Below are 13,212 nucleotides of genomic sequence, written 5' to 3' on the forward strand. Positions count from 1 at the left end.
TACACAGTAGGTGAAAAACTGGCATCATATTAGGTGGGTCTTGGTTGTGATCATGAGCTGAGGAGAGCTCTATATTCTGGAAGCACTCAGCAATGGATGTTCAATGGGGTTCACACCATGGTTGCAGTTTGGGGGAAAGAACCCTTGGAGAGAAAGCAAGAATCACAAGAATCACTGAATCATGGGTTAGAGGAGCCCTCCAAAATCACCTCCTTCAATCCTCTTCCTAATTTCTGTGTGAGCACTGGCCATTTAATTTATGTTTCTGGGCCTCAGTTCCCCTGTCCATTAAATAAACAGGTTGAATTAAATACAATCAGAGTGCTTTCCAGTTTTTATCCTATGATTCTAGGAGAGTTTCCAGCATCAGAAGAAATAGAAGCTACAGTTACACAGCTGTGTTGATATTCTCTGCTTATTCCCAGTTGCCTTGGGACATCATCTGAGCCACAAGCCCCCTGGCTCCAGCCTCTCTGCTGCCGCTGGCCAGATGCCACCTGAGCTTCTGAGTGGCAGCTGGAGCTCCACCCTCAGGGCCTCCGTCCCATCCTTCTCTGGCAGGATGAAAGGTTTTGTGTAATTCTTGTAAATGCAGCCCATTTTAATTGCAGAAGCAGCCTCCAAGTGTTTTCTCTGCTCTCCGGCAAGCACGTGACCTGACCACTGCTGCTATCTGGAAAGGAAGTGGTGGAATGTGGAAGTTTACAGGGCGTTCGTGTACACGCATCTTCTGGTCCAGAGCCCGTGGAATCCAGCCAGCAGTTGCTGTGCCACTGTGTTCTCTGGCCTCCCCCTCTCAGCGGCCTTGGGTAGCCTGGGAATCTCCGGCTTCGTGCTTTTCTGAGGGGACAGGCCTTTGAGCAGAGTTTTAGGAAGTTGGTCAAAACAACAACAACAACAAAATGTTTATAGTTTACATCCTTTGCAGCTGTCTATGCACTAGGAATGACACACATGGTCTCTCCAGACTGCAGGCTCTGAACAGAATCCACTGCAAGGGGATCATCCCAGCCAATACCCTAGTACAAATTGTCCTATCCAGTGTACAGACTTACTGGAAAAGCATCATATCTGCCCCAAACTTAAGATAAGAGTACCCTGATAAGGGACACGCTTAAGGCTCTGACAGAAAAGGAGTTTGGGAGGGAAGAGGGCAATGGGTTTTCAAATGCACATTGAAGACCTTTCTGGGTTCTCAGCTCATGAGCAAAGAGGAGAGCGGGTAACATAGAGGTGAGGGTGTGGCTGGGAAAAAGGCAAAGTTGATGGAGTCCTTTCCATGGAAGGGCTCTGAAAGTACAGGTAGGAGCTGCAGAGTCCGACAGCACCCCTTGACACAGGTCAGTCTCCAGGTATTGCCTTCTAGAACCTGGCCCTTTGGTCCAGGTGAGACCTGGAGCTACCCTGTCATGTAATCACATGCATGCCTTTTGAGGGCATTAAAACAGTGCCATCAGACTCCAGATCTTCTTTTCTGGCCCTCAGGGGCTCCCTCCTCCCAGCCTTTTCCAGCAGGATGAAGGGGTTTTTGTGACCCTTGCACTCACAAGGTCCCAGAGTCCTAAGAAAAATCCTGTTTCTTGTCTTCTCCTTGTATGCAAGGTGGCACAGGAGCAAATAGTAGCAACTTAAGGGAGCCAAACTCTTCTCTTGATTGTGAAGAGGGATTGACACTTGCAGGCTAGGCTGTCTAGTGCTTCTGAGGCCAACAGCTGCTCTGTTGTCTCATAATACTGGTGGAAAAAAGTAGAATGAGAGACACTGCCAGACCAGGAGGTAGTTGGGATTCAAACGTGGCACTTCCACTCAGCACAAGCTCTGGCTCCCGGACCCAGTAAGGTCCAATGACATGGGCCTCAAAACAGACTTGAGAGCCTCCTCTTTGCACCTTCAGACAAATGTTTTCTTTGGAAATTGTGACAACAGCCACTTCCACATTCAACTCTGTTTTAGCCCCCAAAGAGTCAGTGTGAGGAATCCGTGGGAGAACACAAGGATATGTGCCTGGCAGAAATGCAGGCACTTGCCAACATAAGTCAGGTGGTCAATAAGTGTTTCCACGTTTGCTATTCTGTAATTTAAAAACACCTAAAACTCAGGAATCCCAATATTTTATTGCTTTTCTTATGAATGTTCCAGATGAGTTTCCCCTCAATCTTCTGCAAGCAGGCCTAGATAGGAATGCCGTAAGAGTCACCCTCCCTCTCCATCAATCTGGTCCTCAAAGGAGCTGGCGTTGGTGGAGCAGGGCCTGAGTAGCAGGACCAAGAAACGCTGATGCTACTGTCTGTACTTTCACTCTGTGGGTAATAAGTCCTGGCCATAGGAAGGGAGGACTAACCAGAGTGAAGAAGACAGAGAGAAAAAGGAATGACAGAGGAGGCCCATGTGCTGGGAAGGCTAAACTCTCACTGCGGCAACCATGGATTCCAAACCACTAATTAAGCCATGGGGCTTCAAGAGTTCAAGCACATTTATGGGAGCAATGGGATGAAAGATACAAATTTGGTACAGGTAATACCTGCTGGGCAACAGGGTCAGGGGTCTCCAGAGCTGAAAGCACACTTGGGAACATCTATTGATCTTTGTTTTTATCTAATCATTATTCAATTACTGTTCTGTGTGTTTTATAATATACATTATGGAGTACTATAGTAGTACATATATATAATTTATAAATAAATAAATATATTGGGGGGTGTATGCTCATACATTTTCTGTTGATGAGGTACCCAGTCAAAAGAGCTTGGAGACCATCCAATTAGAATGGTAACAGCAAAAAAAGACTCAACCAACCTACCTAGAGGTCCGGGGCCTGACCAGGGCCTCTGCCAGGCTGGCTTGACATAGAAGGTGAAGAATCAGCTGTCCACTGGGAAAGCCCCTCTCCCACCTATTATCTAGTGCCTGTTGTCCCTTTAAGGGTAAAATCACTTGCATTTTGGTGAAACAGGAAAAAAGAAACTATTATCATGAAAATTACTGTCTAAACCCACAACAAATCCTATCATAGTAGGAAGCCTTTGTTCCCAGGCCCTCCATACACAATTAAAAAGCAAGTAGGGACTAGATTATCTCTTCTCATGTAATTCCCACAGCAATTGTGTGAAATACAGAAGAAATGGGGGCTCTGCAAGTATAGAAACACCTGTCCCCGAAAGGCAAGTCAGGACTGAAATTCAGCCCATGCCCTGCTCAGCAAGCCACCTGCCCCAAGGAAGGAGTGTCTTTTGCTAATTCTCACAAAGGTGCCGTATGGATTAGCAATAGCCTTGCTTTTTAATTTTTGCTTTATTTGAATATAATTTTCTCATCAATTTTCCTTGTATAAATACAGTTTGTTGCTTGTTCTGGTTTAGTCTAATAATAAGTTGGAGAAGTCCTGGAGAATGGGCATCCTGATGGGGTAGCAGAATGGGTTCTCGCTTCAGCAGATGCAGCCCCCCAAACACAGCACTCAATGGATGAGGACTCAAAAGATGAATGTCATTTTCTGCCCCTGTGTCTCAGAGATGCCCCGAGGCTGTCTAACAAGGTGAGCTGTTCCACACAAAAAACAAAGAATTAATCACACCTCAGCCCAGCCTGTGTTGGGGCCAGTCTATTGCCTGGGTCCTGAGATGTGCTGCCTCAAACGTCTTCACTGGACGTGGTCATGCCTGAGACCAGAATGGAATAATACAATCCATTTGAATACAGCGATGGATGGTCAGAGATGTCCACACACATGTCTGCTCACCCTCACCTTCCTGCAGACTCCATTCATTTATTTATGGGGAAATTTGATGTTTCCCCCAAATGTCCTTTCCCTCTCAGAGAGTAATTTTGTTTCCCCGTCATCAGACAGCACTGAGAAAGGGGTCAGAGTTGGGCCTCTCTGGGGCTGTCCCTGCAGTACTCCTGGGACCCTTAAGCCTCGGTCTTGGGTTCCTTCATGGATTTGACAAATTCCTTGACTTCTTCTTCCAAGGCCTTGTTCCTCTTCTCAACATCCTCCCGGGAGCGCTCCATGTTGCGGAGGCTGATCTCTAGGGCTGCAGACTTCTTCTTTTCCTTCTCCAGTTCTTCATTGAGCCTCACCACCTTAGCCCAAACATCATAATTTTCCTTCTCAAGGCTAAAGGGAAGGAAAGAAAAGAATGAAAGAGTGTGGCATTCATTCTAGGCTCTTCCTTCCCTCTTGCTCACAACCTGCTGCTCATTTTCCTTTTCAAATCACAAGACCCTTATCCAACCTCTCAGCTATGTCCCTCTTCCCACATGAAGATGTCCCAGGAAACCTGAATCCCCACAGCACTTCTGAGCCCCTCATTTGTCATTTTTTTTTTTTTTTTGATGGAGTCTCGCTCTGTCGCCCAGGCTGGATGGAGTGCAGTGACACGATCTTGGCTCACTGCAAGCTCCGCCTCCCAGGTTCACACCATTCTCCTTCCTCAGCCTCCCAAGTAGCTGGGACTACAGATGCCCGCTACCATGCCCAGCTAATTTTTTCTTTTTTTTGTATTTTTAGTAGAGACAGGGTTTCACTGTGTTAGCCAGGATGGTCTTGATCTCCTGACCTTGTGATCCACCTGCCTTGGCCTCCCAAAGTGCTGAGATTACAGGCTTGAACCACCACTCCCAGCCCCCTCATTTGTCATTTAACACCATCTTGTGACATCTATTGTGTTTTTTCTCATGTCGTTTTATGTTTTATATCTTCAACCGGATAACAAAGTCTTTGAAAGAAGGGACCGGTTCTAATAGATCTATATATTCACTCCCACAGCACCTTGTATCAGTCCTGGAAGCCCCATCCATATTTCAAATTTCTCACACCTCTGTGCTCATGAGTGCCTCCTCATCCTGTGTCAATGGAGAGCACAGACCAGAACCCTCTCTTATTAAGGATCTCCTGGGGACCAAGATTTGGAGAAACAGAGGGAACTGCCCTTTGGGGAGCCATGGTCCTGGCAGTCTCATCCTCACTTCTGAGTCCCATGCCAGGTGAAAAATCTGTGGGATTCCTGAATTGCTAGGATTTTAATCGTTACTGGTCAAAATCCTAATGTAGTGCCAGGTGGCCCCCTGCCAGGCTGTGCTGAATTAACCCTTAGGAACGAGTGTACATATGCCGATTGTGTGACTGGAAATTTGTTTCAGAATTTCATTCTGTAGAGTGTGCCTCCCTTCTCCCCAAATGGCCTGCCCATTTGCACAAGGGAGACTTGAGCTCCCATGTGAGCCCAAAACTTGGGTTCTACCTTCAAGGGCCTTGGCCTATTCTGTGGGTAACAATCCATCTTCAGAACTTTGCTTACCCCCACCTATCTCTTCTTAAAGCTAAATTGATCTCATTCCATCTTTTTTTTTCCTTTTGGTTTTTTTGAGACGGAGTCTCGCTCTGTTGCCCAGGCTAGAGTACAGTGGCATGATCTTGGCTCACTGCAAGCTCCGCCTCCCAGGTTCACACCATTCTCCTGCCTCAGCCTCCTGAGTAGCTGGGACTACAGGCACCCACCATCATGCCTAGCTAATGTTTTATATTTTTAGGAGAGACATGGTTTCACCAGGTTAGCCAGGATGGTCTCAATCTCCTGACCTTGTGATTCGCCCACCTCGGCCTCCCAAAGTGCTGGGATTACAGGCGTGAGCCACCGCGCCCGGCCATTCCTTCTGACCCTGTCATTACAAATCTACTTTTCTTCTCCAAGTTCTCTGTACCCCTCTGGTTCTGGAAGAAATTCCAAGTGAGGCACTGTGCTAGATCCTGACCATGGGTTCCAGTGGGGGGTAGAATCTGTGTGGGCTCAGGAGCCTGGGATGGGAGGCTTCCCCGACCAATGGATTCAGAGGACTCTGTTCCATTCAGGAGGAGCAGCCACATCTGTGGCAGCCAGTTCTTTTTCTACCCTGTTGAAGATACTCATATTTGAGGGCAGTGTGTGCCTTCTATGGGACTGCTTTGATCACTCACAAGATGTCACAGAAGTCTTTAATTCTACAAATGATTGGTTTCAGGTTCTTAGACAAACAAGCTACATTTTGCTTCTGGATGGCAGCTCTCTGTGTGGAACAATGAATGAAGGTTCACAGTAGTCTTCCCTTCAGATACCTGAGTCTGCATGGACTAAGACGTAGTCATAAATCTAAGAGCCCATGAATTCACATTTCACTGCCTCATGACTAGTGCTGATATGGGAACAGCTGGATCAAGGCTTTCTCTCCTGAAAACAAATTTGCCAGCTAATCAGTAGTGTGAAAAATATTTCAAGAAAATACTCTACCTACCCAAGAAAACAAATTGTGTGTACAGCTCTTGGGAATTTGCATGTGACAGAGGCAATAGCTGCCTAACTGGCCTCCCACTTCTCTTTGCCCCCTGCAGCCGGTGCTCAATGGGAAGCCAGTGAGCCAATGAAGCATAAACCAGGTTGAAACCACCCCGAAGCTTCTTACTCAGGCTTTGCAGTGGCTGACAAAACCCTACTGCGTCCTGGCCTCCTGTACTTCTCCACCCTCATCTCCTTCTAATCACTCTCCCTGGCCCCAGGTGGCTTCCACTCTTCCTGGGTGGGACCATGGGGGCCTGCTCTTTTCTCATGGCTCAGCACTGGCCATAGTCATCTCCCATCTACGCACCTGACTTGCCCCTCATCTTCTTCAGGCCTTTACTTACCTGCTGCCTTCTCATGGAGACCTTCCCTGACCCCCCAATTTTACATTGGAACCCATTCCTTGAACTTTCCAACCTCCTGACCCACTTTATTTTTCTCCACAGCACTTGCCATCAGCTGACATAACATATATTTTATTATATATTTGTATTGTCCATCTGTCCTCACTAGAAGAAGTTCTGTATGTGCAAGGACTTTTGTCTCTTTTGTTCAGTGCTATACCCTAACAACTGGAATGTGCCTGGCACAGAGGAGGGGCTCGAGGAATATTTGCAGAATCAATGAATGACCTTAACATAAAAAAAATTAATTTCCTTTAAATTAATTAAAGCATGTTGATTCTTAAAGAACCACTGTTTGGAAATTATTGATTAAACTACTTAAGCTAGATATTTACATTTCCTAAATCTAGTTTAAAGTTTAGAGTGTTCACCAATTTAGTTATCTCATTGTTCCCTTTACTCTTTCCTTCCTAGGCCTGCTATAGATTACTGTCTTCCCCAAATTGAAGCTTTATGATGTGACTTCTCTGGTGGATGGGAACAATCCCTCTTGTCTCTAAAGATGGAAGCCAAGTGCCTCTCAGTGCCCCTCTCTCTGACTTACTTTTTAATCTGTTCCTCATACATTTGCTTCTGTGTTTCTATTTCCTTTCGTAGCTCTTGGACCGTCCTCTGTAAAGAATCAATTTCCTCTTCTCCAGAGTTCTTTTTTCCAGGCCCAGTTTCAGAGTTTGGACTGGCAAGAGTATCTCCCTTGGAGTCACAGGCTTGGGAAGAGAGTGCACTGGCTTCCTCCCCAGGGGACCCTGGCAGGGAAGGGACGTTATCGTAGGTGGAAGTCCGTTGGGAGTCAGAAAGTTGGCGCAAGTCTTGAGACATCGTTCTCCTGTGCCCTTCCCCTGCCTTAGCCTCTGAGGAAGGCGACCAGAATTCATTTTTAAAGATCTCCATTTTGCTGCTGTTGGCACCCTGAAAAGCTGATGTCAAGAAACATTTCCGGTTAGGGAGTGTTTGAGTCCTTTTACGAGATTGCATTTTCCAATCTCCTGGCTTTTCCCTGGGTACTTTGCTGCTGTCCTCTGGAAAAGCATCGCTCAGCTGCTGTCCGGTGGGGCTGGTTGTATCAGAGTCGCTTGTCTAGAAAAGAAATGGCCATGGATGTCACATGGGGTTTTCACCTCTGTGTGTCATGCTCCCAAGGTAAGGATTAGAGACCCCAAAACAAAAGTTTCCTGGTAGCATACCTATGAAATTCTTAACGTATCACATTAGTTGATTATCTGCATTGGCATTTTTTTCCAAAAGGATATTGCACTAAAGGAACCATGTTCTAGAGATGAAGTCTCACCAAAATCAAGTGTTTGTTTGTGGTTAAAGAGTCCTAAAGTAGGATCCTTATGTAATCTTAGAATGGGTGGTCTTTGTAACTATGACTGAAAACCCAGAAGCCATAAAAGTTTGATAAATTTGACCTTTTGATTTCCATGACCTAAAAAATTAAAAAGAACAAAAATAAAAACAAAATAACAAATCTCCACAAACCAAACCAAAAAAAAAAAAAAAAAACTAGCAAAAAGTATTTGCAACACATATCAGACAATTGGTTACTCTCCTTAATAGATAAAGTTCATAAAAATTGTGAAGAAAGAGATCAACAACCAATATAATTACGGGCAAAAGACAAGATCAGGCAGCTCACAGAGGAAAAAATGAAACTAGTCCTTGTACATAAGAAAAGATGTTCAGCCTCTCTCATAACACAAGAAACTCATATTAAAATTAAAATTACTGAAATGCCAGTTCTCACTTATCAGATGAGCAAACCCCCAAAATTTGACAACACACTCTGTTGGTGAAACCGTAGGAAAACAGTTCTTTCATGCATTGCTTCTGGAAGTGTAAAATGACACAAACTCCAATAATTTGTTTCAAAATTATACAATCAAATCTATTTACCCTCTGACCCATCAAGCCCACTTCTGAAAATGCATTTGAGAAATACATCTGCCTGAGTACAAAAGGAGGTCCCAAAGTTATTTATTGCAGCTTTTTTTGTAGTATGAAGAACTGAAAGGCTGGGTGCAGTGGCTGATGCCTGTAATTCCAGCACTTTGGGAGGCTGAGGAGGGTGGATCACTTGAGCTCAGGAGTTCAAGGCCAGTCTGGGCAACATGGTGAAACCCTGTCTCTACAAAAAATATACAAAAAAATTTAGCCCAGCATAGTATTATGCACCTGTAGTCCCAGCTACTTGGGAAGCCGAGGCCGAAGGATCGCCTCAGCAAGAGGTCAAGGCTGCAGTAAGCTGTGATCGCACCACCACACTCCAGCTTAGGCAATAAAGTGAGACCCTGTCATAAAAAAAAAAAAAAAAAAAAGAAAAGAAAAGAAAAGAACTGAAGGCAGCATGTTCATCTACAGGGACTGGTACATCTACAGAATGGGACACTATACACTTCTCGAAAACATGAGGTCATATGAGGTAGCTGTTTATGTATTGACATGAAAAAGTCTCCAGAATATACTGCTAAGTACAAAAATGCAAGATACAGAGTTTTGTGTGGGAGTCTGTGTGTGACTGTATGTGTATGTGTGTGACTGTAGAGAGAGAGAGAATTATACTACATTTTGTGTAAAAAAGGAGGTAAATAATTTACACTCATGTCTTCTTATATTTTCATAAAGGAACATTGGAAGGATAAATAAGAAACTAAGGCAGTGAGGGATGGGGTGGGTGGGAATACGGGAGGGGGCAGAACTTCTGAATGTATACCTTTTTCTATCTTTTTGATTACTTGAACCATGTGCATATATTATATATTTTTAAATGAAATTATAAAGAAAAAGGAGAGAGAATATGAGACCTAAACATAAAATCAATCACTTCTCAACCTTTTGGCTAAGATCAAGTGAGACCTAAACATAAAATCAGACAATCGGGCTCAAGCCCTCCCTTTAACCTTTGTAACCAATCGCTTGCTTCAGAAACCCCACCCAGAGTTAGAGGTACCTGGGTTCTGAAGGGAGGACTGGATCTGAGTCCTCTATAACAAGCTAGTGCTACTACATTGGGCCAGCTGCTCAACCTCTCTGAGTTTCTGCTCCTCAATAACACAATACGAATGATAAATTCTGCCCTACAATGTTATGTAATATGAGGACTCTAGAGGTGATCACCGTAAATTTCCCAGCATAGTGCCTGCCCACAGAAATCAATAAATGGCAGAAACCTATTAAATGAGTACAATAATAGCTATTCTCAAGGACTGTGGGATGATCTTGTTACATGAAGTATGAGCACTTTTAAATTTTATCCTAGTTTTAGAGTGTTAGTAGAATGCATTGCATCCAGAAAGACCTATCCTAAGAAAAACCACAACCACTACCCACTACCTGCCTTTTAAAAACAATCTTCAGGGCTGCCTGAATTCAAGTACTGTAGGTAACTTGAATCATCTGGTCAACTAGAAATTTGAAATCCATTTTTTGGCCACACATAAATATCAAGCTACTATAAAAAGTTCACATGTTCTTTGTAAAAATATTTGTTCCTATAAATATATAAAAATATTTGACCTTTGTAAATTATTGCCCTCACGAGGTCTACATTTCAGAGTCAGCAGAGCTTTTGGACATTGGGAACGTGAGTTTCAACCCTTCAGCACAAACGTGGGGGCTGACATGGCTGAGACGGCTTATCGAGGAATGAGAAATATTACACAAACACATCACATACTCTGAGAAAGGAATCACGTTTCATGGATTAGCAGGAAACCAGTTTTCTCTGGACGTTCACCCAGAATTTTCAACAATTCTGACCAAAACATTTACAATGTGGTATACATTTTTCCCATTGAACTTCTCTGGACTGTATTTGAGTCTCTCTTATAGAGTGGGCTTCAGTGAGGACCCTCATTGCTCAGTCACACTTGTGATTGGCACACTTGTCACTCACCCCCGTCAAAGATGCCAATAGAAACTAGATTTGGAAAGAGGCCAGGCTTTCAAGGTGTGTTCAGATGAGTCTGTAGCAGCAGCGCCCACTGCCACTGCATCACCTAAAACTCCCCAAATTGCCACCCCAGAGCGGGCCTTACATGGGATGGCCTGGACTAAAGGAAGAACCCAATGGAAGCAGGAAGGTTCTCCGCACCTTACCATGCTACTAAAGCTGTCTGTCCTAGAAATTCGGAGGTCTTCAGTGGCATCCCACCCCACAGAGCTTCTGGCCACTGGAGCTTTCTTGGGGTCATTTTTCTGGGCAGGGGGTGACAGGGGTATATCCTTGGACTTGGGGAAGAGGACTTCATGGTCTCTGATCATCATAGTCATCACTCTTTGGATCTGAGGAGTCCCTGAAAGAAAGAAGAAAAAGATCTGTTGTGTAGCGTACGAGGCAGGTAGTCAGTCCTCAAGGATCCGCACCTGTGGATGTCTCCAAACTGGGTTCTAAAACTACAGGGCCCAGAAGGGCCTCATTTTGCTTCTCAAAAGACCCTTTTTAATTGCTTGGAGTTGGAGATTATGTTGAAAGGGATGGAACAGAAGGACAAGGGAGCAGAATGAAATGGGAAGCTGTTTCAGAGGGAGCCAATAGTCCACTGGATTACTTTTTGATCAGGAAAGTAGGCAATAAAACAGCAGAGAAAATGAAGACATCTTTCTCTCCTGATGTGGTCCTCAATATGATATCTGCTTTCTTATCAGACACACAGCAAATATGTGCCAGGCTTTCTGCCCCCACGAGCATGGCAGATATCAGTACTCTGTGTCAGGACACAGCCTCAGAAGCCTGCACAGCACAGCTTTTTAAGCAGCCTTTTTGTGGGCTGGCTTATAAAATGAAAGCTGGCTGGGCACAGCAGCTCACGCCTGTAATCCCAGCACTTTTGGAGGCCGAGGCGGGAAGATCACTTGAAGTCAGGAGTTCGAGACCAGCCTGGCCAACATGGTGAAACCCTGTCTGTACTAAAATTACAAAAATTATCTGGGTGTGGGGGTTTATGCCTGTAGTCCCAGCCACTCGGGAGGCTGAGGCAGGAGAATCGCTTAAACCCGGGAGGTGGAAGTTACAGTGAGCTAAGGTCGTATCACTGAACTCCAGCCTAGGCAACAGAGTGAGGCTCCAACTCAATAAATACATAAATAAAAATAAAATAAAATAAAATGAAACCCGCTTGCTCAATCTGGCTAAGGGTATTTAAAAGCAATAAAAGACTAACAAACACTAGCTAGCTATTATTGTACTAGTCTACTGCACTGTGGGACCATTGGGCAAACCCTTGACCTCTGTCCTTTGTTGTGATCTGAAAAATGGACACAATTCCTGCCCTGCCTGCCACACAAGGCTATTGCATGATTCAGATGAGATCAATAACCAGCTGAAAATGCTTGGGAAACTACAGAGCAGTGCACAAATATCGGGGGAATGTTGTAATTGTTATTTCCTGTGTACCTGCTTTCACTACGGGACCAGCCATACCTCTCATGATCACGGCAGGGTCTTCGACCTTCGACCTGATGAGATTCACACCAATCACAGTAGCCAGGTTGTCCACACTCATCTTGTTAACAGCACAGTTCAGCTGTATTTCATGTAGGAACCTACAGGCAACCAAGAAATCCCATGGTAGAAAGCAGGAAGTAGCCAGGAGGAAGCACTACAGGGTTCCAATGAGAACTCAGGGATGGATCCAATGCTTTCCTCCCAGACTCAGGAATGAGACCAGCCTGCTCTGCCCACAAGAATTTCGCCTCATCCTGAAAGATCCAAGACTAAGGAAGGAAGAGAAATCAGGAGGGTACTGCCCAGCTGCTGGGGTTGGGGTTGGGGAGGTGAATGGAATCACATAAGCAGGAGGCAAGATCCACTTCCAGGAGCTCAGACTGGACTAGAAAAGGTAAAATGGGTATCTGCCCATACCCATATCTTGCCTTGATAGGCTTATCTCCCAGCTCTCAGCACCCAACCCACCCAAGTCTCCAGAGAGGAAAACTTTATTGGTAAGAAGATCTCAGGGCTGGGGAATCCATGGTGCCTCCTTGCTCTCATCCTCTGATTAGAGCACACGCATTGCTAATTCTCAGCAGGTTCTCCATAACTAATACTGACTTTTTGTTAAAATTCTACCCCTTGGAGGCATAAAGCTCTCAGATTCACTGTAAAAACAGGGAATTTCTAAATACTCTCTCAAAGAACCATTTAAAAATGGATAGAATGAAGCAACACAATTTCAAATACAGAGCAATTATTAAATATTGGTGATGTGTCCAAATGATGAAACATTATGAAATATTATGAAGTTATTTATAATCCAATTTTATGACAGGGAAATGCTCATAATAAAACATTAAACCAAAAAAGCAGGACACAATCCTTTATATAATTTTGATTTAGTATAAAATATTATTCCCCTATATTTACATTAAGATATGAAAAGATTTATCACGGAGAGAAAACACCAAGAAGGAAAAATGCCAAAGTGTTATTTAGTGCTTGTTGCTGGTGAAGGGATTGTGGGTCCTTTTTATTTCTCATTTACTGTTTGCTATAT

General features: G+C 44.4%; 1 protein-coding gene across 2 annotated transcripts in view; it reads right to left on the minus strand.

The window, feature by feature from the left end:
- Positions 1-3,272: 3,272 nt before the first annotated feature.
- Positions 3,273-13,212, minus strand: part of ARHGAP25 (Rho GTPase activating protein 25) — a 92,512-nt gene continuing 82,572 nt past the window's right edge. The window contains exons 8-11 of one of the 2 annotated variants that reach the window (XM_054545991.2): positions 12,141-12,262; positions 10,817-11,013; positions 7,263-7,795; positions 3,273-4,117 (exon numbers count right to left, since the gene is read on the minus strand). In XM_054545991.2, coding sequence (XP_054401966.1) covers positions 3,910-4,117; positions 7,263-7,795; positions 10,817-11,013; positions 12,141-12,262 — 1,060 coding nt within the window. In that variant the 3' untranslated portion in view covers positions 3,273-3,909. 2 annotated transcript variants of the gene reach the window in all.

This window comes from Pongo abelii, chromosome 12 (assembly GCF_028885655.2).
Source record: "Pongo abelii isolate AG06213 chromosome 12, NHGRI_mPonAbe1-v2.0_pri, whole genome shotgun sequence".
NCBI lineage: Eukaryota > Metazoa > Chordata > Mammalia > Primates > Hominidae > Pongo > Pongo abelii.